This window comes from Phoxinus phoxinus (genome assembly GCF_949152265.1).
Source record: "Phoxinus phoxinus genome assembly, chromosome: 7".
In the NCBI taxonomy this organism is placed as follows: domain Eukaryota; kingdom Metazoa; phylum Chordata; class Actinopteri; order Cypriniformes; family Leuciscidae; genus Phoxinus; species Phoxinus phoxinus.
Genome location: NC_136882.1, coordinates 37989872 through 38017131, shown reverse-complemented (window position 1 = coordinate 38017131; position 27260 = coordinate 37989872). Strand labels below are relative to the sequence as shown.

At 35.9% G+C, this 27260-nt stretch overlaps 1 protein-coding gene across 1 annotated transcript; it reads left to right on the top strand.

Moving 5' to 3' along the window:
* Positions 1-623: 623 nt before the first annotated feature.
* On the top strand, positions 624-27260 carry xrcc5 (X-ray repair complementing defective repair in Chinese hamster cells 5). Its single transcript, XM_079619202.1, has 22 exons — positions 624-898; positions 1009-1101; positions 2507-2620; positions 3142-3325; positions 4563-4611; positions 4703-4825; positions 5791-5976; positions 6808-6922; positions 9577-9715; positions 10239-10351; positions 10741-10803; positions 11916-12053; positions 13249-13339; positions 13880-14010; positions 15259-15455; positions 16509-16596; positions 18100-18169; positions 18449-18558; positions 20397-20493; positions 20566-20633; positions 25458-25532; positions 26863-27260. The coding sequence occupies exons 2-22, from the start codon at positions 1084-1086 to the stop codon at positions 26875-26877; spliced, it is 2184 nt and encodes a 727-aa protein (XP_079475328.1). The 5' UTR covers positions 624-898; positions 1009-1083; the 3' UTR covers positions 26878-27260.

Genomic DNA, 27260 nt, shown 5'->3' with positions numbered 1-27260 from the left:
GTAATGCTCAGAAGAGACAATAAAATTCCTATTCCTGTATTTTCATGTCATGTTTGTGTCTATTGTGATCTACAAAAAAACAAACATGTTGAAAACCCTTTGCAGAATTTAAAGCTTAGGAATTTTACAGATGAAATTGCCAGAAGAAAAAGGAAAGTTATACAAAAAAAAATGTTTTCCCTTGCTCACCAGGTATAACTCTCGGATGTATGCATTAGTGATGAAGGAAAATATATTTTGAAGTTTCTTTTGTCTTCACAACAAGAACGTAATCATTAACTAACTTTAAAAATTTTTCAAAATATGTAGTAGCCTACTAACAGTTAATATGTAATCCAAAGGTCTTTTTTGTATGCAAGTAAAATCTACATTTGTTAAACTCATCATAGGCCTGGTTTCACAGACAGGGTTTAGATTAAGCCAGGATTAGGCTCGTTTTACTTTTAAGTATCTTTTATAAACATGCCTTAGAAAAAACAACAATAACACAGATGTAGAAGCACCAACTCTGCTTATAAATTTAAATTTGACATAAACTGTAAACTTGTCCCTCAAATCGTATTGGTTGATTGAATGTTGTAATGTTGATCCATAAACATGATGGATTTGGTGAAATCACATTCATCCAAAACAATCACATCCCATTTCAAAAGGCTACATATGCATGACATTGCATATTTTATCAAGCCATGTGATTTGCCCTGCAGAGGCAGTAATGTTCATGTTATGACTGGATATATGAATGTAGTTTGACCCACATAGAGCATGCTTCATCTAGTATAGAAGACTCCTGTTTTTAAACATATATATTAATTCAAGCATGGGGAAAGGCGGGACAGTTGACTGATTACTCCAATGTTTTGCATAATCCCCGAGCGCTTCTCTTTTACAGGTTGAGGTAAACAATCGTTTACGCGAAGTTTAAAACTGTTTTAAATTATATTAAAGCATTATCAAGTGTCCTGGAATATAGGGACACAAACGTTTTGGGGTTTTATTATCGTTTAGTGTCTGAGGCGGAACCTTGTATCGTCCGTCCATTTACTCACCCGGAACCATAACAGACGGAAGCCAGCGGCAGAGATGGCGCGAGCGGCGAAGGTAATTTAGTTTTCATCATAATCAAAAGATTGTTTTATTATTAATAAATAATATGACTTAACGTTTTTGAGACACATAGTACATAAGACATACTCACCATCTGGTTTGTATTAATGTCAGTATTCACACAGAACAGAACATTTCACCCACTTAAGTTACTCCTAAAATGTAGAAAAATAAGTTTCATATTTAAGTTATTTTCTGCAGATGTACGTATCGTTTAATATTCAAATTTATATTAGATGGGTTACGTTAAATTTAATAGATAGGATTTATATGTTGTTGAATATTACGAATGCTGGCAATTTATAGATGTGGATTGCTTATTATTTGCTCATTGGAATATGAAATATTTAATGAAAATGTGTCTGTTTATTGAGATCTCGAGTAAAATCTTAAATGCTATTGGTTTAGTATCTTTTCTTTAAAATTTTAACAAAGATTGCTTGAGACATTTTCTGAAGCTCTAGAAGAGACACGTGTGAGATTTTTCTCAGGAGAAACAGAGTTAAGCTTATGTCTCATTTAATCATTGTATAAAAAAAGATAATTCTGTTATAATTTTCTGATTTACATGTTGTTTAATTCAAACCATATTCTCTCTCTCTCTCTCTCTCTCTCTCTCTCTCTCTCTCTCTCTCTCTCTCTCTCTCTCTGAAAAAGTGAAGAAGAATTGTATGAAAGCTTAATAACTTTTTTTTTACAACAAAAATGAACCATCACTGAACTTACACTAGACTGTGATGCTATTTTCTTCTAGAAACAAACTTTGTTGCATTATTTTCTCTCTGTAAAGCTGCTTTGAAACAAGCTGTATTGTAAAAAGCGCTGTATAAATGACGGTGACTTGACTTGAAAGCTTGTTTTTCCACCACAGAATAAAAAAATAAGATAACTGGGACTTTTTATCTCACAATTCTGACTTTTTTTTCTCAGAATTGTGAGATTAAAAAGTCCCAGTTATCTTATTTTTATCTAAATTATTTTAAAAAACAATAAAAAAACGTTTTATTTCACAATTCTGAGAAAAAAGTCTGAATTGTGAGAGATAAACTCAGAATTGAGAGTCAGAATTGTTAGTTAAAAAGTTGTGATTACCTTTTTTTAATTGCAAGATATATTAGGCTATATATTATATCCCACAATTCTGACTTCTTTTCTCTCAATTCCGAGTTTATATCTCACTATTCTGAAAAATTTGGAATTGCGAGAAATAAATTCACAATTGCGAGACATAAACATGCAATTTGGAGAAATTTTTTTTACAATTGTGAGATAAAATTTCGCAGTTATATTTATACATTACTTTTTTATTCTGTTGCGGAAACAAGCTTCCCTAGAATTATGAGGTGAACTATTATTTTTCTGCTCGTGTCCTCAGCTGTCTTTGTCTCTCTTTCTGCAGTCAGCGTTGGTGCTGTGCATGGATGTGGGTTTCTCCATGAGCAACTCTGAGCCGGGTCACGAACCGCCCTTTGAACAAGCCAAAAAAGTCATCCAGAAGTTCGTCCAGCGGCAGGTTTGTTCTCGATGTTACAAACATTGTGGATCACAAACCCAGTCTGGAGCCGCACGGGTATATCTGTGGCAATAGCAACTATACATTGTATGGGTCAAAATTATACATTTTTCTTTTATGCCAAAAATCATGAGGATATTAAGATCATGTTCCATGAAGATATTTAGTAAATTTCCTACCGTAAATATATAAAACATGTATTTTTGTGAGTGAATGCAGCACAATCGTGAACATAAATGCACAACTTTAAAGGAGATTTTCTCAATGTTTAAATTTTTTTACATCCTCAGATTCCAGATTTTCAAATGTATCTCGGCCAAATATTGTCCTATCCTAACAAACCATACATCACTGGAAAGCTTATTTATTCAGCTTTCAGATGGTATATAAATCTCAATTTCAAACAATTGACCCATGTGACTGGATTTGTGGTCCATGTGGTGACTGGTCACACACACATGCGATTCCACAGGACGTCAATCAAGCTGTTTTTCTATTATATATATATATATATATTTCAGGTGTTTGCTGAGAATAAAGACGAGGTGGCTCTGGTGCTGTTTGGTACTGATGGCACTAAAAACCCTCTGGCCAAAGACGGGCAGTATGAGAACATCACGGTTCACCGTCACCTCATGATGCCGGACTTTGAGCTTCTCCAAGAGATTGAGAGTGAACTTCAACCCGGTGGTCAGCAAGCAGACTGTATCCTTCATGTTACTGTTACCGTATAACCGTGGATAAGATCAGACAACACCAGACTTTATGGATTTCATGAGACTATGTGTATTGTAAAATATATAAAAAATAACACAAGGTAGAAAACAAATAATTTTGTAATGTAATTCAGGGTTTCCAAACTGTTGTTCATGAGGGAACTGGAGTGGGGTTGTGAGTTAACAAAAAATTAATAATTATTTAAATTATTTCCCACATCGGGAATCGTAAACAATTTCTTTATATTATAAATTAAATATGCTATTTACAGTGTGTATATATATATATATATATGTATAATAAACTATATTATAAAATATGCTTTATTATTTAGTATACAAATAATCTATAAATAGATTTTCTAATTATATGAATAAAATATATACATATAACAATATTTTTATATATAAATGAATTAAAGTATTTTTTTAATAAAAAAGAGATCTTATAAAATAAATAATTGTATTATCTAATTGAGGCTTTCCAAACTGTGGATCATGAGGGAACTGCTAATGATTATATATATATCTATATATATATATATATGTATGTATTTTATAAATATATAACTAAAAACGTTTTATATGCAACTAAATAAATACAAATGATTAAATCTATTTATTTTTTAATAAAAATCGAATAATATAAAATAAATTAAAAGGTGTTTATCAGGGGGTCCCGGGGTTGTGATTGATAAAATGCTAATAAATTAATTAAAGCATAAAAATATTACATTGAAATAAATAAATAATTTTAAAATAAATGTAAAAGGTTAATTTTTATTTATTTTATTTTATAAGAAATATTTACCTTCATGTCAAGAGGTTCATAACCACATCAGAGAATCGTAAATAATTTCTTTATATTATAACATGTTTTATTATTTATTATACAAATGTACAAATAATACATTATATTTTATAATTATATAAATGAATACAAATAGTTATTATATTAAAATAAATATGTATGACATTTTTATTTGATAGTTTTTTAATAAAAATTGAATAATGTAAAATTATAATTTCTAATTATTTGTTTTTTTTATAAGAAATATTTTATTTGTTTACCTGCGTGTCTTTAACCCACATCAGAGAATCATGAAGATGTTAAATTTCAAATATCAATTTCAAAACATTTTACGTCGAAGGGGTTCTAACTTAATAATATTTTTTGTAATACTAATAATATTTGTTCTATGTTAAGTCCTTGACTTATTTGTCAGGGCTTGATGCTCTTGTGGTTTGCATGGACCTTCTGCAGAATGAAACCATGTGAGATTTTTGTTCTGTTTTTCTTTTTAAATGCAATTGAGGGTTTTTTACTGCTGCATTCACACTTTCTTTATTTGTTTTTGTTTTTTAGGGGGAAGAAAAACGATCGTCTGAACATCGTCATGCTGACGGATCTGAACATACAGACCTCGGCAGACCAGCTGGACGTGATCATCCAAAACTTGAAGAAAGCTGGCATCACCATGCAGTTCTTGTAAGAAACATGCACTGATAACTGATAATAATAATAATAATAAAAGGACTACACAATATTGTTATTTTTCAGAAATAATGTATATATAGTTTAAAGTATTTTATATATGACCCTGGATCACAAACCCAGTCTGGAGTCGCACGGGTATATCTGTGGCAATATCCAACTATACATTGTATGGGTCAAAATTATAAATTTTTCTTTATGCCAAAAATCATTAGGATATTAAGTAAAGATCATGTTCCATGAAGATATTTAGTAAATGTCCTACCGTAAATATATAAAACATGTATTTTTGTGAGTGAATGCAGCACAATCGTGAACATAAATGCACAACTTTAAAGGAGATTTTCTCAGTTTTTTTTTTTTTTGCACCCTCAGATTCCAGATTTTCAATAGTTGTATCTCAGCCAAATATTGTCTTTTTATATATATATATATATATCGATTATTGATTTCGATTCTCGATTCGACTCAATTAATATAGATTTAATACAAATCCTATATTTATATAAAAGAACAGTGAACATAAGTGTACAAGTGGTTAATTAATAAAAATAAATAAGAGAGCCACAAACCTGTATATTAAACTCTTGTTATTTTAGGTACACTCAGGTACATTAAAACAGAACCCAACTCTATATTTCAAATGCATACAATGAATAGACAGGATTTTGATGAAAGATGAAAAATTGATGCTGAAAATTGGACAAGTTTATCAAACAGGATCAGGTTATTTTATGCTTGATTAAACACACATCAAATCGCTGTAACATTCACATCCAAGACTATGAACAGTGCAGGAAAACTAATACTGGCTTTTTGGGTGATAGATAAATAGATATGGAAAAAAATCAATTTGTGGCCTTTGAGAATCGATTTTGAATCAACCACATTTTAGAAAACGATTAATCGAAAAATCAATGTTCCCCAGCCCTAATATGCAGTTTGTTTGGTCCGTTCAGTTTGCCGTTCCCTGTGGATGATGAGGACAGAGGGAATAGTGACGGGGACGCACCGGGACCGTCAGCGGCTCCACCCCGTCCTGGAAAAGGCTTGAACAAACAGCAGAAGCAGGGACTGGAGATGGTCAGAAACATCATGACCAGCCTAGAGGAGGAGGACGGCCTGGACGAGGTCTACACCTTTAGGTACACATTCATATCTGCAAGTGGAAAATATAGATAGTGCACAGTTTATTTATATTATGAAATATATTATATTTAGTATAAACATGTATAGTAAAAATGTATACCGGTAATTAGTTTTTTTTTTTTTTTTTCATATTTTAATAAATGTATTAAATATTTTAATTAAATATTTTTTTAAATAAAAAAGAAATAATATATTACATAAATATATATTTTTATTATTATAAAGATTAAATAAAGAAAAGTATAATAGAAATAATACAATATATTTTATAATAAAAAAAATAAAATAAAAAAAATGTTTTATATTTTATAAAATATATTAATTTAATTATATTTTAATTAAAATGAAATAATATATTACATTAATATCTTTTTATCATATATAAAAATATATGTATAAAGAAATGTTTTACATATATTTTTGCAAATTGGTTTAAATGTTTTTTTTAAAAATAATTTTAAATATTAAAATGTATAATAAAATATATTTAATACGGTAATTGTAAAAATAATATAAAATAAAACCTTTTTATATTAAAATTTTAAATATTTTGATTATTTTTTATTTATTGGTTATATACAGTAATGACACATCAAGGATGATAAGAGAAATAAAAGCAGGTTTAAAATTTGTCCCATTCAAGTCAATAGGGTGCAAATTTTAAAAATAGGATAACACGCTGTAGGCAACACCGATTTTTGTCGTTGTTCTCTGTATTGACAGCACTCCAAATTTACAAAAAATTGAGCTCAATGTTAAAATTGACCGGAGTTCTCCTTTAACAAATGATTATGACATTTAGAAATGATGTCTGTTGATGTTTGCAGTGATGCTCTGGAGAAGCTGTCCATCTTCAAGCGTATCGACAGGAGGCCGATGGCTTGGCCCTGTCAGATGACCATCGGCAGCTCGCTCACCATCCGCATCGTTGGATACAAAGCTGTGAGTTCCTGTTCAAAGCGTTCCTCAGAATACAGTCTGACAGTCTACAGCCCTAGAAGCTGAGCAGGGCTGAGTCTGGATGGGAGACCTCCTGGAAAACCAGGTTGCTGCTGGAAGAGATGTAATGCCTGGTTCAGATTACACGATTTGTTTGTTACGATAGTCACGGTGTCAGATTACACAATCTTGTCGTGTCGTGGACAAGAAACATGTCAGACTACACGTTGCTTTCCAACCAGTCATCGCGGGCCGTCTCTTACACACACACACACTCACTCGCGCACACACACACGTACACACTCACTCATTCACTGGCGCACACACACTCACTCACTCGCGCGCGCACACACACACACTCTCTCACTCACTCTCGCTCACTCACTCGCGCACACACTCACTCACTCGCGCACACACACACACACACACTCTCACTCGCGCACACACACACACCCACTCACTCGCGCGCACACACACGCTCACTCACTCGCGCACACACACACACACACACTCACTCACTCACTCTCACACACACTCACTTGCACACATATACACACGCACTCACTCCTACACACACACATACATTCACTCGCACACATATATACACACGCACTCCTAAACACACTCTCTCGCGCACACGCACACACTCTCGCGCACACACAAACGCGCTCACGCACACTCACTCACTCTCTCACACACACACACACACACATTTACTCACTCACTTACGCACACACACACACACACTCACTCACTCGCGCACACACACTCACTTTTGCTCACTCACTCGCGCGCACACACACACACACACACTCACTCACTCGCGCACACACACACACACACTCACTTGCGCACACACACACACACACTCACTCGCGCACACACACACACTCACTCACTCACTCACTCTCTCACACACACACACACACTCACTCGTGCACACACACACTCACTCTCGCTCACACACACACTCCCTCTCATTATTATTATTATTACCGTATTATTAATCATGGCCTCCTAATAATCCCCATCCACTGGCTCTATCACTCTCTCTCCACTATAGCTGGTGTGTGGTGAGCGCACCGGCGCCGCTGTACTGTGGCTGCCGTCGCATCATCCAAGTGGATGCTCACACTGGTGGTGGTTGAGGAGATTCCTTTCCTGATACAACCAGAGGTGGAAAGTAGCTAATTACAAATACTTTCGTTACAGTACTTGAGTAGATTTTTCTATTTTTTCTACTTTCTTGAGTATAATTAAATTGTGGTACTTTTACTCTTACTTGAGTAGAATAAAAATAAAGTATTCAACTTCGCTACATTTATTTTTCACCAAAAGTACAAAGGTGCCGAGTCTGCCGACGGAGCAACAGGGTGAGCTGACATTGACAGACACTGCGGTGGAGCCCTGCGCTTCAGCCAATAACTGACAGGTCTGACTCGGGTGCAAAACCAGTCAAAACTTCCAGTTCGGCTGGAGGGCGCTGGCGTTCAAACCGCGCTTTGATATTCAATCACTGGCGCTCGTGTTTTGAATCAGTAATATCACTAACGTTTCAATATTTCAGTGAATGTAACTGAGCTATGCTCATATTCTGATTTTAAATTTCAATTATGGCAACTCCTGAAATGGGTCATCCCATTGATAATACCAGAGCATTGAGCAGTTGAAGTAAAAAACTCGGCTCATAACATGGACGCAGTTATTGCGTGGACGGAGGAAAAACAATGTAAGTGTCTTAAATGCACACAGTTTAATTTAATGGTAAAGCTCGCCCTCTTTACCAATACAGTTAAACTACATATACGAAGCAAACTTTGTACAAAGTTGATAAAAACTCGACAACAGTGAAATAAGATCGCATTTATTATTTCTGTCAATCAGATGCATGTAAAAGTGTAGTTCGTTACTATAGCAATAGTGGGCTCCCAGCACATTTTCGGTAGAACGAAAAAAATTATAATAATAATGTTAACCATACTTCACTTTTTTACTGGCACTTTTTTGACCTCTCACTTAACCTTCTTTACTTTCAATTAGAAAATGATTTAAATTAAAACATTCAAATTATCTTACTTTTTAAAATTAGTAATAAAACAATTGCTCTTGACAACAGGGAAAGCTAGTATGTTTGTTTAGCAAACACTACATTTTATGAGTTTAATGTCATGTTTTGCTCCAAAATCAAAATACATGTCAATCGTGTTTGAAATGACTTCTGTGGTTTCATGTTGCTTCTTAACACAGAGTGAGAATATATTATTTTCTTAAATTCTATGATACAATGTTGATTAGTACTGGGCTTCCAGTATGAATGAAACAGAACGCTCCATATCGCTAGCATCTCCCCATGTTGGGTAAAAATAGAAAAATAATACTTAAGTACTTTGTAACGTAGTTACTTGAGTAGTTTTTAAGTTAACTACTTATTTACTCTTACTTGTCATATTATTTTTCAGTACTTCTACTTGTACTCAAGTAAATTATTACTTAAGTAGCAATACTTTTACTTAAGTACAATTTGTTAGTACTCTTTCCACCACTGGATACAACATCTTTGTAAAGCGCTTTGGGTGTACAGATATATATGAAAGTGCTATATATAAATGCCTCATTCATTCATAATCCGGTTTTATATTGTGTTCGGTGTCCGTAAGGTGACGGAGGAGAAGGTGAAGAAGTCCTGGGCCGTCGTGGACGCTCAGAGTCACCAGCGGGACGACGTCAAGAGGGAATCGGTTTACTGCCTGAACGATGATGATGAAACCGAAGTACAGAAGGATGACACTATCCAAGGTGCAGAGCAAAGACTGAAGATGTTGCATTCACTCACTGTGATTTTTGCTTTGATTCTTTCATTCCAATATCAGATTTGGGACACAGTCAGTTTTTTTGAACATAGGGTGTTTACTGGTTGAAATGGGGTTTTAAAAAATAAATAAGTATTTCAACTGTTTTTTGAGCTGCAAATCAGCATATTAGAATGATTTCTGAAGGATCATGTGACCAAAAAAATCAGCTTTGATCACAGGAATAAATTACATTTTAAAATATATTCACAAAGAAAAAAGTTAATTTAAACTGTAATAATATTTCACTATTTTTACTGTATTTTTCATTTAATAAATGCAGCCTTTGTGAGAATAAGAGACTTTGAACGGCAGAATTGAATTGAATAATTTTACAACGTTAAAACTGTAATTTTCCTGTTTATTGCTGTGAAGCTGCTTTTGACACAATCTGTAGTGTATAAAGCACTATATAAATAAGTGTGATTTTTAAATAAGCATTGTCTGTTTATGCTCTCTGTTTCCTGTAGGTTTCCGTTATGGAAGTGACATTGTTCCGTTTTCAAAGGTGGACGAGGACCAGATGAAATATAAGCATGATGGGAAGTGTTTTGCTGTGCTTGGCTTCACAAAACAGGAGGCGGTAAGATGCTGTCCAGCAGATGGCGCTCTTCTCAAACGAGTTATGGAAAACCTGAGATATCAGGGAGTTTTACAAAGTGCACTTTCTATTAGTGACTATAAGTTCTTGTTGAGCTCAGCTCTAAAATAGTGCGATATTTATGAAATAGCTTTGCTACAACTTGAAATCAGTGTAAGAACCCTGACAGGACGTAATAGAAAGTTGCTGATTACAATTATTATTTTTTATGGCGGTCCGGCCAACACATTCTCAAAAATATTGATATTTGTGTAAATGTAAACACTTTGAACTGCACTGATGTGCCTTGCCTTGTTTGTTCCCTTTTAATGTACAATGACAGTTGTTTGTTTGTTTGTTTGTTTGTTTGTTTGTTTGTTTGTTTGATGCAGATTCGTCGTCATCAGTTTATGGGAAGCCAAGTTGTCAAAGTTTTTGCTCCCAGAGATGATGAGGTGAGTTTTACAAAGCATTTGTGTTCACTGTGATATTATTTGCCTAATTTGAATAATTAGTTTAATAATTGTGTGTAACTGTGATGTTTAAATGCATACGGCACTGGTGACCAAAAGTTTGAGGACACATATATAATCATTTTTATTTCAACCTGAAAATTAAGTTTTTGACTAATCAAAAGATTTTCATTCTCATGTTCATGTTAATTGTTTGCTCAAATTATTATGCTGATAATATATTTTGCTCTACACTAAATTTTTTAAAGTTTGGGGTCGTTATGATTTTTTAAAATGTTTTTGAAAAGTCACCAAGGCTGCATTTATTTAATCAAAGATAGCAGTAATATCATTTTATTCATTTAAAATAACTGTTTTCTATTTGAATATATATATATATACATATATATATATATAAATGTAATTTATTCCAGTGCTAGAATTTGTTTTACTTTCAGTAGCCATTGCATTTATTATTATTATCAGTGTTGAAAACAGTTGTGCTGTTTAATATTTTATACGGGAATCGAAACCATAATGCTTTATTTCAGGATTAATAGATTTTGATTAAAAGATCAGCATTTATTTGAAATATAAATCTTTTGCAACATTATAAATGTCTTAACTGTCACTTTTGATCAATTTAATGCATCCTTGCTGAATGAAATTAATACTTTATATAAACGGTAACACTTAAAGCTTTATGTATTATGCATTATAAAGAATTCATAATATACGTTACAATGCATTATATCTATTCATAAATAATTCGAACCAAACTTAAAATGCATTATAATATTCACAGATTCCTCGTTACGTCTGAAAGTGTTTGTCGTGTTTTAATGCATTTCTTTCCGAAGGTGTATTATAACTGTGGTCACAATTATTCATGATATATCACAATGCATTATAAGGTATATAATTAATGCATTAAAAATGTATTTTATAATGCATTATATATAAAGTGTCACCAAAAAATACGAACTGAACTGACCCCAAACTTTTGAATGATTGTGTAAATATAAGCAGCATAGAAGCATTTTAACTAGCCGTCTGAGACTTTTGACTTGACTGCATATATTCTTTTGTGAGTGTGTTTTATTGTGTGTGTGCAGCACGCGGCAGTGGCTCTGTCCGCTCTGATTCATGCCCTTGACGGTCTAAAGATGGCAGCGATTGTGCGTTATGCTTACGATCGCCGCAGCAATCCTCAAGTGGGCGCCGCCTTTCCCTGCATCAAGGAGAAATATGAAGTATGTGGATCATATCGAGCAGAAAACACTTTAAATTAGAGCCGGGACTTTAACGCGTTAATTAAGATGAATTAATTACACAAAAAATAACGCTTTACATTTTTTTAACGCATTTTAATCGCACTTATTTTTGCACCGTGGAACGTTTCTCACTGGATGAGTTTAGGCGGACCGATTATACTGGAGCACCAATAGCGTTCATAACTGTCTATGTTCATAACTTGATAACTTCAGACAACAACAAACCACAGTGAACATGAACAAAGAAGCTGACGAGACTTTGGTTGGCCCCGTGGATGGGACATTTTGTTGGGACAAAACGAACGGATGGAAGCGTCGATAAGAGCATGGTTGTGTGCAAGCTATGCAACAAGGAATTCGGAACGGCTATTGCTACACTTAATGGCAAAAATAGTACTGGTCTGCTAGCCTGGGTTTCCCCATACTGCCTTTGCGCAGCGCGATTTTATTCACGCTGAAAGGCAGTCTGGAGACCATGGACCAGATTTTCGCCTCGTTTAGGGAACCAATCACAGAACGGGGAGGGAGCAGCAAGACGATGACGACATCTATGCGACACAACTAAGCAGTTTGTTTATATCTATGGATTCAACATGGCAGCAGACGCGATTCACGCGAAGCTACCTTTTGATGCAGCCTTAGATATTGTTCTAAGTAGTTTAGAACGCAAGTTTATTTTGAAAAAAGAGCAGCTTTTGGCGTCTCTACATACGTCGTCTGGTATAATGGAAACGATTGGCTATGAGCTACGTACAGGCGCATTTGATAGACATTCTTAGCACCCAATAAACGGCACCGGGCATTCGTAAACCACGCCTCAAATACGAGAAAATGCACGTGTGGTTCCCAGACCCAAGTCTCAACGAGAATTGGGTCTGGCGTTAGCCAGGCTACTGGTCTGCTGGACTTGGTTGAACAAAAAATAAACAATATTGTGTTGCTTAAACTTATGTATTCAGTCATTATTCAATGGTATACTAAAAATCCATGTGAAAAAAATGTACTTCTCACTGTTCTCAGGTCAAATATTAATATGCGATTAATTTCGATTAATTAATTACAAAGCCTCTAATTAATTAGATTAATTTTTTTAATCGAGTCCCGGCCCTACTTTAAATGTTTAATTTTCAGTGTGTTGCACACCAGAGTCACTCCTCATGTCTCCCGCCATCAGTGTCTACTGTACGTCCAGCTGCCCTATATGGAGGATCTCCGACACTTCTCCTTCCCAATGTTGGAAAACAACAAGAAGTTCAAGCCCTCAGGTGGGACCTCACATTACAAGAGCCAAATAAACACAGAGTTAGATTCTGAGGCACATATGTGACCCTGGACCACAAACCCAGTCTGGAGTCGCACGAGTATATCTGTGGCAATAGCCAACAATACATTGTATGGGTCAAAATTATAAATGTTTCTTTTATGCCAAAAATCATTAGGATATTAAGTAAAGATCACGTTCCATGAAGATATTTAGTAAATTTCCTACCGTAAATATATCAAAAAAATATTTTTGTGAGTGAATGCAGCACAATCGTGAACATAAATGCACAACTTTAAAGGAGATTTTCTCAATGTTTACATTTTTTTGCACCCTCAGATTCCAGATTTTCAATAGTTGTGTCTCGACCAAATATTGTCCTATCCTAACAAACCACACATCAATGGAAAGATTATTTATTCAGCTTTCAGATAATGTATACATCTCAATCTAAAAAAAAATGTGACTGGTTTTGTGGTCCAGGGTCACATATAGACTAAAGGAGATGCATATTGACGTTCTTGTCGTTGTGTGAATGTCTCAGAGTCTCAGCTGTCGGCCGTGGACTCGCTGATCGACTCCATGATGCTGGTGGAGGAGGACGAGGATGGAGAGAGCGTGGACATCTTTAAAGTCAACCACATACCAAACCCACAGTTCCAGAGACTTTTCCAGGCATGATGGGAATGGGATGGGAAGCCTGACCATATCTGATACTCTCAAAGTAGTCAAATAGATTCAGAACGTTTAATGTAAGAAGTAAAGTACGAAGTAAACATCCAGAAGCTCAAGGCATGTGTTTCACACTAAATGAACACGAGGAAGAATTATATTTAAGCATTTTCATTTATATGCTTCAATTTAACGATACAGTCAAAAACAAGCATGGTTATCTATACATTTTAACACTTTTACAATAAGGTTCAGTTTGTTAACATTAGTGGTAACACTTTACAATAAGGTTCGTTAGTTAACATTAGTTAACTACATTAGTTAACATGAACTAATAATGAACTGCACGTATACAGCATTTATTAATCTTTGTTCATGTTAATTTCAACATATACTAATACTTTATTAAAATCTTGTTAACATTAGTTAATGCACTGCAAACTAACATTAACAAACAATGAACAGCTGTATTTATATTAACTAATGTTAACAAATACAGTAACAAATGTATTGCACATGGTTAATTAATACATTATACTAATGAACCTTATTGTAAAGTGTTACCACCACATTAGTTAATTTACAGTAACTCACAATAGGGAAGAAAAATATATTGCAACTTTCATGCTGACTTTATATATATATAATAATATATATAATACATACCGGTATATACTTTATATATATAATATTTATATACAGTAAGTTTGGGGGCTTTTATTCTCACCAAGGCTGCATTTAATTGATGAACAATGCAGTAAAAACACACATTTTCAGAAATATTATTATAACTAAGAAATTCTGTTTTCTTTTTGAGTACGGTATATGTTTAAACATAATTTATTCCTGTGACCAAAGCTGAATTTTCAGCATCATTACTCCAGTCTTCAGTGTCACATGACCCTTCAGAAATCATTCTAATATGATGATTTGCTCAAGAAACATTTATTATTATTATTATCAACGTTAAAAACAGTTGTGCTGCTTTTTCCAAGATTCTATGATGAATAGAAAGTTCACAAAAACATAATTTAGTTGAAATAAAAAATCATTTTGATCAATTGAATGCATCCTTGCTGAATAAAAGCATTAGTTTGTTTCAATATGCACACACACACACACACACACACACACACTGTCCTTCAGTAATACAGTGATTCAGGTGTGTGACATTGGCTGTGAAATCCATGTTGTCTCAGGTCGTGTCTCTGCAGTGGGTCTCATTGATCTTTTCTTGGCTCGTGTCCTCAGTGCTTGCATCACCGCGGTGTGAATCCTGATGGTCCCCTGCCGTGCATCGAGCCCTGGCTGAAAGCGGCCCTCGAGCGACCCCAGGCCGTGTCCACTCGCTGCCAGGCTCCTCTGCAGGACGTTAAGACCAAGTTCCCCATGAAAGTGGTGCTGAAAAAGAAAGAGCAGAAGACAAGCGCAGACGTGTTCGGCATCAGGTGAGAATGGATCAAATCAACACTGGAGCTGCGGATCAAATCAATGAGAAGTGCTGCATGACTTCCAGCAGGGGCGGTTTAATGGGATCTATGTATTGTGGTAGGCATATTTGCACTGCTATCAATGGACGTTTTTCATTATTTAAAGGAACACGCCAACTTTTTGTGACTTTATCTTATTCACTTATCCCCCAGAGTTAGATAAGTCCACACATACCCTTCTCATCTCCGTGTGCGCCGTAACTCTGTCTGACCCACCCACCGCTAGCCTAGCTTAGCACAAAGACTGGAGGTAAATGGCTCCAGCTAGCATACTGCTCCCAATAAGTGACAAAATAATGCCAACATTTTCCTATTTACATGTTGTGATTTGTATAGTCACAGCGTGTACAAATAACAAGGTCACATGACTCACAGCCATCTTCTAACCGTATACATACTGGGAACTATATTCTCAGAAGGCGAAGCACTGCTACTTCTGCGGAGTGATTTGCTCGCAGCGCCTGAGAAGCCCTGTGGTGAGGAGACGAGAGTTCACTCAGTGCTTCGTCTTCTGAGAATATAGTTCCCAGTATGTATACGGTTAGAAGATGGCTGTGTATCATGTGACCTTGTTATTTTGTCACTTATTGGGAGAAGTATGCTAGCTGGAGCCATTTACCTCCAGTCTTTGTGCTAAGCTAGGCTAGCGGTGGGTGCGTCAGACAGAGTTACGGCACGCACGGAGATGAGAAGGGTGTGTATGGACTTATCTAACTCTGGGGGATATGGTGAATAAGATAAAGTCCCAAAAAGTCGGCGTGTTCCTTTTTAAGTGGAATAGCAATGAAGAAATATGCAGTTGTGCAAACCGATGGGGGAGGGGTTTATTTTGCGATTGACCAATCGAAATGAAGTATTCTGGAGGACTGTAATAAAACTCACAAAAAGTATGTCTACATCATTTTAAGGTTGATCTTTCTGGCATTTTTACTGTTTATAATATGAAATCAGGGCAGAAAATGTTTGTTTTAGTTGATGTTGATCTGTGCGTTGACTACATTACTTCATCAGCACTGATGAGCCAGATGTGAAGAAAGTCAAAGTGGATGAAGAGACAGAGTATAACCTGGTTGAGATTGCGCAGGGCAAAGTCACTTCGGTGAGACAAAAACCTGTTCAATAATGTACACTCTGATTAAAATGACTAGATTTTATAAGTTTATGTTTTACATTACAGTTCAAAAGTTACTTATAAAAAATACTTTTATTCAGCAGTGATGCATTAAATTGATCAAAAGTAACAGTAAAGGCATTTATACTGCAAAATCTATTTCAAATAAATGCTGTTCTTTTTGGGCGTTTTCTATTCATCAAAGAATCTTGAATAAAATGTATTACGGTTTCTGCAAAAAAATATGAAGCAGCAGAAACTGTTTTCAACATTGATAATAACCATAAATGTGTCTTGAGCAGCAAATCAGTATAATTAGACTGGAGTAATGATGCTGAAAATTCAGCTTTGATCACAGAAATAAATTACATTTGACTATATATTCACATAGAAAAAAGCTATTTTAAATTGTAATAATATTTAATAAAATTACTGTTTTTACTGTATTTTTTATCAAATAAATGCAGCCTTAGTGAGCAGAAGAGACTTCTTTAAAAAAAAAAGTATCGACCCCAAACTTTTTAACTGTAGAGTAATATATTACATTGAATTATATATTTAAATTAGTGCTGCCAAATTATGTAATCACATATAACATAAAAGTACACAGAGGTGAAACTGGAAAAATTTTAATATGGTGCAAAAGTTCATTTATTTCAGTAATTCAACTTAAAAGGTGAAACTAATATATTATATAGACTCATTACATGCAAAGTGAGATATTTCAAGACTTTATTTGTTATAATTTTGATGATTATGGCTGACAGCTTATGAAAACCTTTTCACAATATTCTAATTTTGAATTTGGGGGTTTCATTTTAATTTTTAATTTTATTTAATTTGATCAGGGACAATGCACAAAAAACATTAGTCTAAAAAAGAAGAGATGTCATGTGCCAGGTTATAGCAAAAAATGCTAATTTCCACCCGCAGTCCCTGGACAGGTAGATGTTATACTTACAAAAATTCATAAAATATATACAGAATAATACATTACTTTCATAAGCTGTAAGCCATAATCATCAAAATTATAACAAATAAAGGCTTGAAATATCTCAGTTTGCATGTAATGAGTCTATATAATATATTAATTTCACCTTTTAAGTTGAATTACTGAAATAAATGAATTAATTTTTTTCGAGTTTCACCTGTATACACACACACACACACACATCTATATTATATATTTACAAACTTGTATGTTAGATGCGATTAATCGATTTGACTGCACTAATTTAAATATTTTTTATATATATATATATTTATTATTTAATGCTTTCCCTTTCATTTATAAAACATTCAAAAAGCTCTCAAAGTGAAAATGTGAAAGTTATGTAGGGTAGAATTAGATATTTCCATTGCCTGTCAGCAGAAAAGCCGTTTCAGAGATTAAGAGAGTTATGTACAGTAACATAAGCACAAATAAGACCAGAAACATGTATTTATATTTACTCAAATACTGTATGAATTATTGCTCTTTAACTCTTTCAGGTTAGCAGCGTCAATCCGTCGAGAGATTTCTGCACGCTGATTAGACAGAAGACCGTTTCTTTCGATCAGGGTGAGATTTGATTGTTCAGTTTGATTTTTTCACCTCTCACTCCTTAAAAAAAAAGTGTCAACTATTATGCACACTATAATATTAATGCAGTAGTGCCGCTTCAGGCATGTCTGCAAGGTTGCTAGTCGTCTCTGAAGCACTGAATAGTCGCTCCGTGTGATATAAGCTTTAATTGATTTGACGGACGCTGTCATTGAACGGTGTTGTTTCTGAACGTTAGCCGCAGGTTTTCTTGTTAGTGCATTCGCTTTGATAATCATTGTTTTGTAACCTTGACAGCGTGCCAGCAGCTGACCCACAGGATTGAGCAGTTGCTGGGCAACAGGAGCACTGATTACTACACCAAGAGCATCGCATGTATCCAGGCTTTCAGGGATCAGTCTGTATCGGTGAGCTCTCAATTAAACCTCCGCATCCAATCAGGGATCACTTAGGAATGGGGGGGGTTCGGGCAGTAGGAAAAACACACTGTTGGGATTCATGCCAGAGGATCTGAGCTCAGCTGGCGTCTGGGGCTCCGTTCCAAAACCTAGTGAGCTGCCTACCTAGACTGGATTTTAAGGCATCATAAGTGCATTTCTGATTTTCAGGGTTCGTACAAGGTGCTTAAAGGGGTGGTATAATCATAATTCCCTTTTCACAAGATTTAAAATAAGTCTCTGATGTCCCCAGAGTGTGTGTGTGTGAAGTTTTAGCTCAAAATACCCCCAGAGATATTTTTATATAGCATGTTAAAATTGTCACTTTTTGAGTGTGAGCAAAAACACACCGTTTTTGTGTATGTCCCTTTAAATGCAAATGAGCTTCTGCTGCCGGCACAGGGGGCGGAGCTTCAAGAGCTTGTGTCCTTTTACCTCACACACACATGCACTGAAAAATTACAAAAACTTTTAGCCTTTTATGTTCAAACCGGAGTCAGACAATGATTGAGAGACTCAAGAAGAAGTGACAACATGTAGAAGAACAGGACATTTTTGAATGGTTAGTTTATGAATTTATGTGTATTAATCTTCTAGTCACTGATTAGCATATTCTGTCTTGATTATCTATAAATCGTGTTCAGGGGGCGGGGTTTATGTAAATTTTAGGGTTGGTGATGTCACTAACCCGGGAGGAATGTCGTGTAGTTCCTACCAGCCGTTTGTTGTAGTCCTTAAAAAGCGATTTCTCTAAAAGCAAAAATCTCCCTTTGCTGTGAACTTCGAGTGTTGTAACTTTGCAGATGTTGTTTATGATCAAACAGCAACATTACACACTAATTAAAGTTAGAAAAGCGACATCGTGTTCTGCGTTAGATTAAACTGGGAAGGGTCACAGCACTTGCATTTTGTAGTCCTACTGTTAGTTTCACTGCTTCTATTGTTCTCATTTGTAAGTGGCTTTGGATAAAAGCGTCTGCTAAATGTAAATGTGAACATCAGACTCTTTCGTGGTAGTTTCCTGTGCACTTTGTGTAAACAAACTACAGCATCCAAAGTACCGGTACTCACGTCAGTGATGTTAGAAAAAATCAATTTCATAGAGACGTCAGGAACAGTATTTGTAAACTTCATTCATAAAAAGATGCTATTAAACATAATTTGAAATATAACGTCTTTATGTTGATTCTACATTAATTAGCGATTTTACATTAAGGTGTGATTAATTGCAGGAAAATGTGATTAATTAGTTCTTTTTTTAATCGATTTGACCGCAATAATAGATATATACATACACACACACACACACACACACACACACAATACTATATACAGTATATGTAAGATTGGAGACATTTGATTCCCCCCCCCCCCCCCCCCTCTCACACAAGGACCATGCTGATAGCAACCAAGGCCTGTAGCCACAATGTTTGAACAATGGGGGAAGTTGTGATTGTCTGATTGGTCTGTTTGAATATCTCACACCTGGGTGTTAGTCACATGGTCGGGGGAAAGGATAAAAATCGATTACAATTGTTGCTCTGTCTCTTTTCTTTGGATGCGCTGGTTTCTCTGGGTCCCCTCTAGGGCCCTCTGCCTTTATCTCTCTCTCTCTCTCTCTCTCTCTCTCTCTCTGGTAACATTTTACGGCTTGCAGAACAATTACTTTTTTCTATTGAAAATTTTCGACCATTTACATTTTTTGATATCAGTTTTCAGTGTTTATGACATTAAGTATGAGTACATCAGAGCATCATTGCATGTGCTTACACACGTCCACAATCTCCCAATGACATTTACTCCATCAGAGCGGAAACGCAGAGCTGTTCAACAGTTACATGCAGTCCCTGAAGAGGAGCGTTCCTGACAGGAATCTTCAGGAATTCTGGGATCTGCTTAGACAAGGTAAAGAACAGTCCGTCTGCTCATGTTGAGCTGAACAGTCATCATGCCTTCAACATGTGCTTGTGTTTTCAGATGCTCTGACGCTCATAAGCAAAGATGAAGTGGGCGGAAGCACCGTCTCCAAACAAGACGCAAGCCAGGTACTTACAACTCGCAGAATAAAGGGGCGGGGCTTGGTTGAGTTAGTTAGTAGTGTGTTGAAACTGAAGGGCGGGACATTTCCCAAACGCTCGAAGCGCTTGATCCAGCCGACCAATCAGAGCACAGTGTGCTTTTCAGAAGGCGGGGCTTAATAGAGACAGGAACTAAACAAGGTTCCTGTTTAGTGTTTAGGTTCCTGTTTTCCCCCAGGAGATCACATCTAGCTAGTCACGACCATAGATATACATAATAAAGGCTAGATGTCTTACGGCGGAGTATCTAACGTCATCACCGGCGGCCATCTTGTCACAGGCAAGCTTTCTGGCGGGCTCTGTGGTTCCTGATGTAAGGAGAGTGATCGGCACGAACACAAATACTCTTATCTCGCTGACATCTTGATGGATTTACAAACGGTTTGGTTTCTTACAAACGTTATTAACGTGGCTATAATTCTGGATGCTTGAACATGTTTAAATATATAATATTATAATTATTCATAAGTATGCAGTGTCATAACTACATCTCTGACATTTATAACAAACCAACCTGTTTGAAAATCAGTAGAAAATTTAGCAAGTTATGGTTATTTAAAAAGTACATGCACCATTAAAACACAATGTTACGAGTGAGCGAGCTGACTGTGGCAAGATGGCCGCCAGGTGCGGACGTCGACCTCTATTGGCCAGCAGCGCGGACGAGACATCTAGCCGTTATTATGTATATCTATGGTCACGATTGTTTCCCGAAACCATATTGTTGCAAATTGGTCGTTCAACCACGTTGGTTAATGATGTCACGCAGGTTATGGAGTAATAACTACTTTTTATGAATCTGTTTGAAATCTAATTAATGCTGTATTTTTTGCTATTTATTTCCTTTATTTAACCAGGAGATCACATTGAGATATTTCTATCTCTTCTTCCAGTGAGACCTGGTCAAGACAGCAGCACATCAAATTTCACATATAAAATAACAGTCAGACAACACCACAATGCACAATAATCGTAAAACTAAGTAAAAACAAATCAATTATAACAATTACACATGTCTGTTAAAACATTTTGTAAAAGACATTTAAAAGTGCTTAGGGTTGGAAGTATATCTAAGTTGAGGATATTTTGCAAATCGTTCCAAGCCCACGGAGCATAAAATGAAAAAGCGCCTTTGCCGAATTCTGTCGATACCCTTGGGACTTTTAGTTGAATATGAGAACCTGACCTAGTAGAGTAAGAGTTTTTGTAGTAATTAAGAAGATTTGAAATATAAGAAGGTAATTTCCCTAACAGTGCTTTTGCGATAAATAAATACATATGTAACTTTCTCCTCTTGTGTAAAGATAACCATGATAAAGAAGCATATAAAATACAATGATGCGTCCGTGATTCTGCGCCGGTGATAAAACGTAAGGCTGCATGATACACCGAGTCTATTTTTTTTAATAGCGATGTAGCTGCGTGCATATATAAAAGATCACCATAATCGATTATTGTTAAAAAAGCACTCTCTATTATTTTCTTTCGGGCCTCGTAGGGGAAACAATATTTTAAGCGATAAAAGAAACCTAATTTTGGCCTAAGCTTCTTCAACAACTTGTTGATATGTATGTCAAACGCCAATCTTTCGTCCAGCCATATGCCTAAATATTTATAGGAACTTACTCTTTCTAATGGTTGACCTTTTGAGTTTGTAATTATTTCATCAGTTAATTTAGAGCGACCTCGGCTAAAAATAATATATTTTGTCTTTTTCGAATTTAAAACCAATTTTAAATTTAGCAGTGAGTGTTGCAGTACATGAAAAGCATCCTGAAGTTGCTTCATTGCTTGGTTTAAGGATAATGCAGTAGAATAAATAATTGTATCGTCTGCATACAGGTGTAGTTTGGCAGAGTCTATTCCATGACCTAAATCGTTAATATAAATAGAGAATAAGAGAGGGGCTAAAATAGATCCTTGAGGAACCCCAACATTTACGTGAAGAAATGGAGAATTGTAATTTTCCACGGAAACACACTGCGTACGATCTAAAAGATAATTTTCAAACCAATTCAATGCTTCTTCACTGAGGCCTATAGACGCGAGTTTCTGTAACAATATTTTATGATCAACGGAATCGAAAGCCTTTGAGAGATCAACAAATAAAGCAGCACATGACTTTTTGCTGTCCAACGATGTTATAATATCGTTTGACACTAACATGGCTGCAGTAATGCAGCTATGTCCGGATCTAAATCCTGACTGATAATCATGAAGAATGTTATTATCAGAGAGGTATTGTTTTAATTGGTCATTTATTAATGATTCGAATACCTTTGCTAAAACTGGCAATCTGGATATTGGACGGTAATTATTTGGATCTTCAGGATCTCCGCCCTTTAATAAAGGAGTAACCATTGCAGTTTTCCACGTTTTGGGTATAATATTAGAGACAAGGCTTAAGTTAAATATGTTCGCTATAGGCTCTGCTACAAAATCAGCTGCCAATTTTAATAGATAGGGCTCAATTTTATCTATTCCTGCCTTTTTTTTAATATCTAATTTTAATAGAGCTTTATGGACCTGAGCAGTAGTAATTGGCACAAAGTTAAATAATTGTGAAGAGCTAAAATGAGTAGGTCCGGCAATTTCATTACAGATAGTAGCACCCGAATTAATAGAATCAATGAATGAGCCCGCTGAAATAAAATAATTATTAAAAGCATCTGCAATTACTTCTTTGCCCTTTACCACACTCTGATTAATTTTAAGATGATCTGGGAATTTGGAAGACAAATTCGATACTGTAGTAGACTTAACTAATTTCCAGAACTTTGTGGGATTATTTATATTTTCATTTATTGCAGACAAGTAATAGTCACGTTTTGCACTTTTAATTAGTTTTGTGCATTTATTTCGTAATGCTCTGTATGTTATCCAGTCTAAAGAATTATTTGATTTCTTTGCCTTAGCCCATGCAGCATTCCTCTGTCTTATATTAATGGAGAGAATATCATTGAACCACGGGTTATTTTTACCACTTATTCTAAGTCTTTTGATTGGGGTGTGTTTGTCACAAATAGATGTAAATGTTGAATTAAAATATTCCCAAGCCAGGGTAACTTCTGGTATGTATGAAACAAAACCCAGATCACTATTATAAAGATCACGTAGGAAAGCTTGATCGTTAAAATGCTTAAAAAATCTTTTGTAAATATAACGCGGAATAGTTTTAGGGATTTTACAACTTCTTACACAGACAACTGCACTATGATCACTAATATCATTGCAAAAAACACCTGATGCTGAATATCTGTGGGAAGCATTAGTTAAAATTAAATCCAATAAAGTGGATCGGTCAGTATCTTTTTGATTCATTCTGGTTGTTGAGTATATCAACTGTACTAAACCGAGAGAGTCACAAGTCTCTTTGAAGAGATCAGAAGAGGACGATAGCCAATCCCAATTGAGATCACCAAGTATAATCAATTCATGTTTAGTCCAGTCATGAAAGAAGTCTGCAAATAAGGTACATACCTCACTTGAGGATGATGAGGGTGGCCGGTAACATCCAGCTACAACCATATCTGAACCAGAAAGAGTTAATTTAAGCGCTAAAAGTTCCAGGCCATTTGGTTTGCAGATTGACCGTATGCAAGAACAATTTAAATTGGATTTTACATATATTGCAACTCCACCTCCTTTTTTTACTCGATCAGATCTGAAGACATTATAAGCATCAATATTGATCATATCGTTTGTAACTGATGTTTTTAGCCATGTCTCAGTTATGACCATTATATCTGCGCCAGTCGTATCAGCCCAGATTCGTAATGAATCCATTTTATTGAGAAGACTGCGCACATTCAGATGAAAAAAGCGTAATCCATTTGATGTTTTGAGTTCGTCGGGTGTTTGTAATTGGACCAGTTGTGGGCCCGGGTTGGGATGAATATTACCCGATAGTAGAAGCAAGATGAACATTAACCACGCTCTCCGTCCTGTGCGTTCCATCGTCGGATCTTTCCCGCAGGTAGGCGTCGCATTAGCAGTGAGTTTCCGATTCCCATGCGACCACACGCAACGTAACCCACTCGATCCTATATCTCCTGATGCTTCACGAGAGACATCTCCCCAAGGGAGCCGAAGCATCGGGCCGTGCTCATTAAGCAATCCTGATATAGTCCCGCTGTACAGATCATGCCAGCTATAAATTACGGACATGGCATCTGAGAACTATCTCTTTTTCTCAGTTATTTTGCTTTATTTCCTGATTCATTCATAGGCTCCTTCTTGCATACTAGAGCAAGTTGGCACACGCGTAGTCTTCAGAAACGGTGCTTTAAATAAAATCTCTTAACAAACTAAAAGACATAAATTACATTTATGTATTCTGAATAAAAGATACAGATTGTACTAAATGTCAGCTTGCTTATTTAGCTCAAGATAAGGATTTATTGAGTCCACATGTCATGAAAACAAGAAACTGATCGAGAGCTGTCGTTCCAAACACACAAGTCTGCGATGCCGTTTGCGAATGTTCGTTAGAACGATGGTTTCTGGAAACACAGACTCGTTGAACTGCTGATAATGACGGATCTGGCGACCATAGTTGGCTAACGATGCTTTCGGGAAACACATCCCGAGCGTTACTGACAGACTGGGAAGAGAGGAGCCGCAACAATGGAGAATATGAGGAAAATAATCAACATTCAAGCAGGAAAACCTGTTCTAGTAGAGCCCAAAAAACGAATCAAGACTTTAAAAAAGGTCCTCTTTAATGTGCAGAGGTTGTTGGTCAAGTCTGTGTGTTATTGTGGTCGTTTAACTCTGTATTTGCTGGTTTAGTTCCTGGCGTTCGAGCAGAAGGAGGAAGAGCTGGCGGCTCCGGCGCAGGACGACACTGGAGATGTAGATGATCTGGTGAGTTTTGCTTGTTTTTCGCTTGTTTTGATGATAAACATATCAATTACCGTATTTTCCGGACTCGCTCCGTAGTATTAGTCGCATCAGTCAAAAATGCGTCATGAAGAGGAAAAAATATATAAGTCGCACTGGACTATAAATCGCATTTATTTCACAAAATCCAAGACCAAGAATAGACATTTAATCTGGAAAGCCAAGTTATTGAACTACACAACAGCACACAGAACAACAGCTGAATAGTGTCCGGTGTGTTAGCGTAACACATTAACAGTTATTCAGTTGCACAATAGCACACAGAACAACAGCTGAATAGTGTCCGGTGTGTTAGCGTAACACATTAACAGTTATTCAGTTGCACAATAGCACACAGAACAACAGCTGAATAGTGTCCGGTGTGTTAGCGTAACACATTAACAGTTATTCAGCTGCACAATAGCACACAGAACAACAGCTGAATAGTGTCCGGTGTGTTAGCGTAACACATTAACAGTTATTCAGCTGCACAATAGCACACAGAACAACAGCTGAATAGTGTCCGGTGTGTTAGCGTAACACATTACCAGTTATTCAGCTGCACAATAGCACACAGAACAACAGCTGAATAGTGTCCGGTGTGTTAGCGTAACACATTAACAGTTATTCAGCTACACAACAGCACACAGAACAACAGCTGAATAGTGTCCGGTGTGTTAGCGTAACACATTACCAGTTATTCAGCTGCACAATAGCACACAGAACAACAGCTGAATAGTGTCCGGTGTGTTAGCGTAACACATTAACAGTTATTCAGCTACACAACAGCACACAGAACAACAGCTGAATAGTGTCTGGTGTGTTAGCGTAACACATTAACAGTTATTCAGCGACACAACAGCATAAAGAACATATACCTGGGAGGCTGAATAGGCTAAATTAACATTAGCCAGCGAGTCCAACAAGATACCGGTCAGCAAGTTCACCAAGCTCCCGATCTCACTCCACAACACTGAATCCATCGAGTTCTTCCTCGGTGTCGCTTCTGAACAACTCCGCTAACTAGAGCGCCCTCTCGCTGCTGTAGACGGTAATGTTTTCTCTTTGTTCTTCTCAGTCAGTATGAATTAATTTTTATATATAAGTCGCACCTGACTATAAGTCGCAGGACTAGCCAAACTATGAAAAAAAAAGTGTGACTCATAGTCCGGAAAATACGGTATTATATTTGTGAGTGTGATTATGGTCTGAAAGTTAGAAAAATGAATCACTGGTCTGCTATGCTTTATTAGAGATTTCAGGCATTCACTTTTTAATGATGTGCTAAGATGTTGACTAATGTTTTTTAATGCAGCTGGACATGATGTAAAACGGATGTCTCCAACACCGACGTCCATCAACCTTCTGCAAATCTCCATTAGGTGCCATTTCTTGTGACACAAATCCCTAAAAACAGTTCAAATGCTTTAAATAATCGTGTTCTTTTGTACTAAAGGCTTTTGTACATCATAAATGCTGCAGCTGTGCAGTTTGGAGCGATTATGTTGCTAAGAGTTTGATTACTTGAATGTCTCGCATATACTGCACAGGCTATGCTTGTTGGATTTTCTAAAGAAAAAAAGAAATGTTCATGTCCATGTACTTTATGCAGGCAGTGATGCTTCAAATAAAAGATTTAACAAAATAAAACTGATTCCCTTCAGTCCTGAACACACACAAAAACAGATAATAAAATAACCTACCCTTCTGCAG

Excerpts from the sequence above, each read along its gene's own strand:
- xrcc5 (XM_079619202.1), top strand. Across the intron at positions 10,352-10,740 it reads GCTTCACAAAACAGGAGGCG|ATTCGTCGTCATCAGTTTAT; the intron begins GTAAGATGCTGT and ends TGTTTGATGCAG. Across the intron at positions 14,011-15,258 it reads AGTTCCAGAGACTTTTCCAG|TGCTTGCATCACCGCGGTGT; the intron begins GCATGATGGGAA and ends TCGTGTCCTCAG.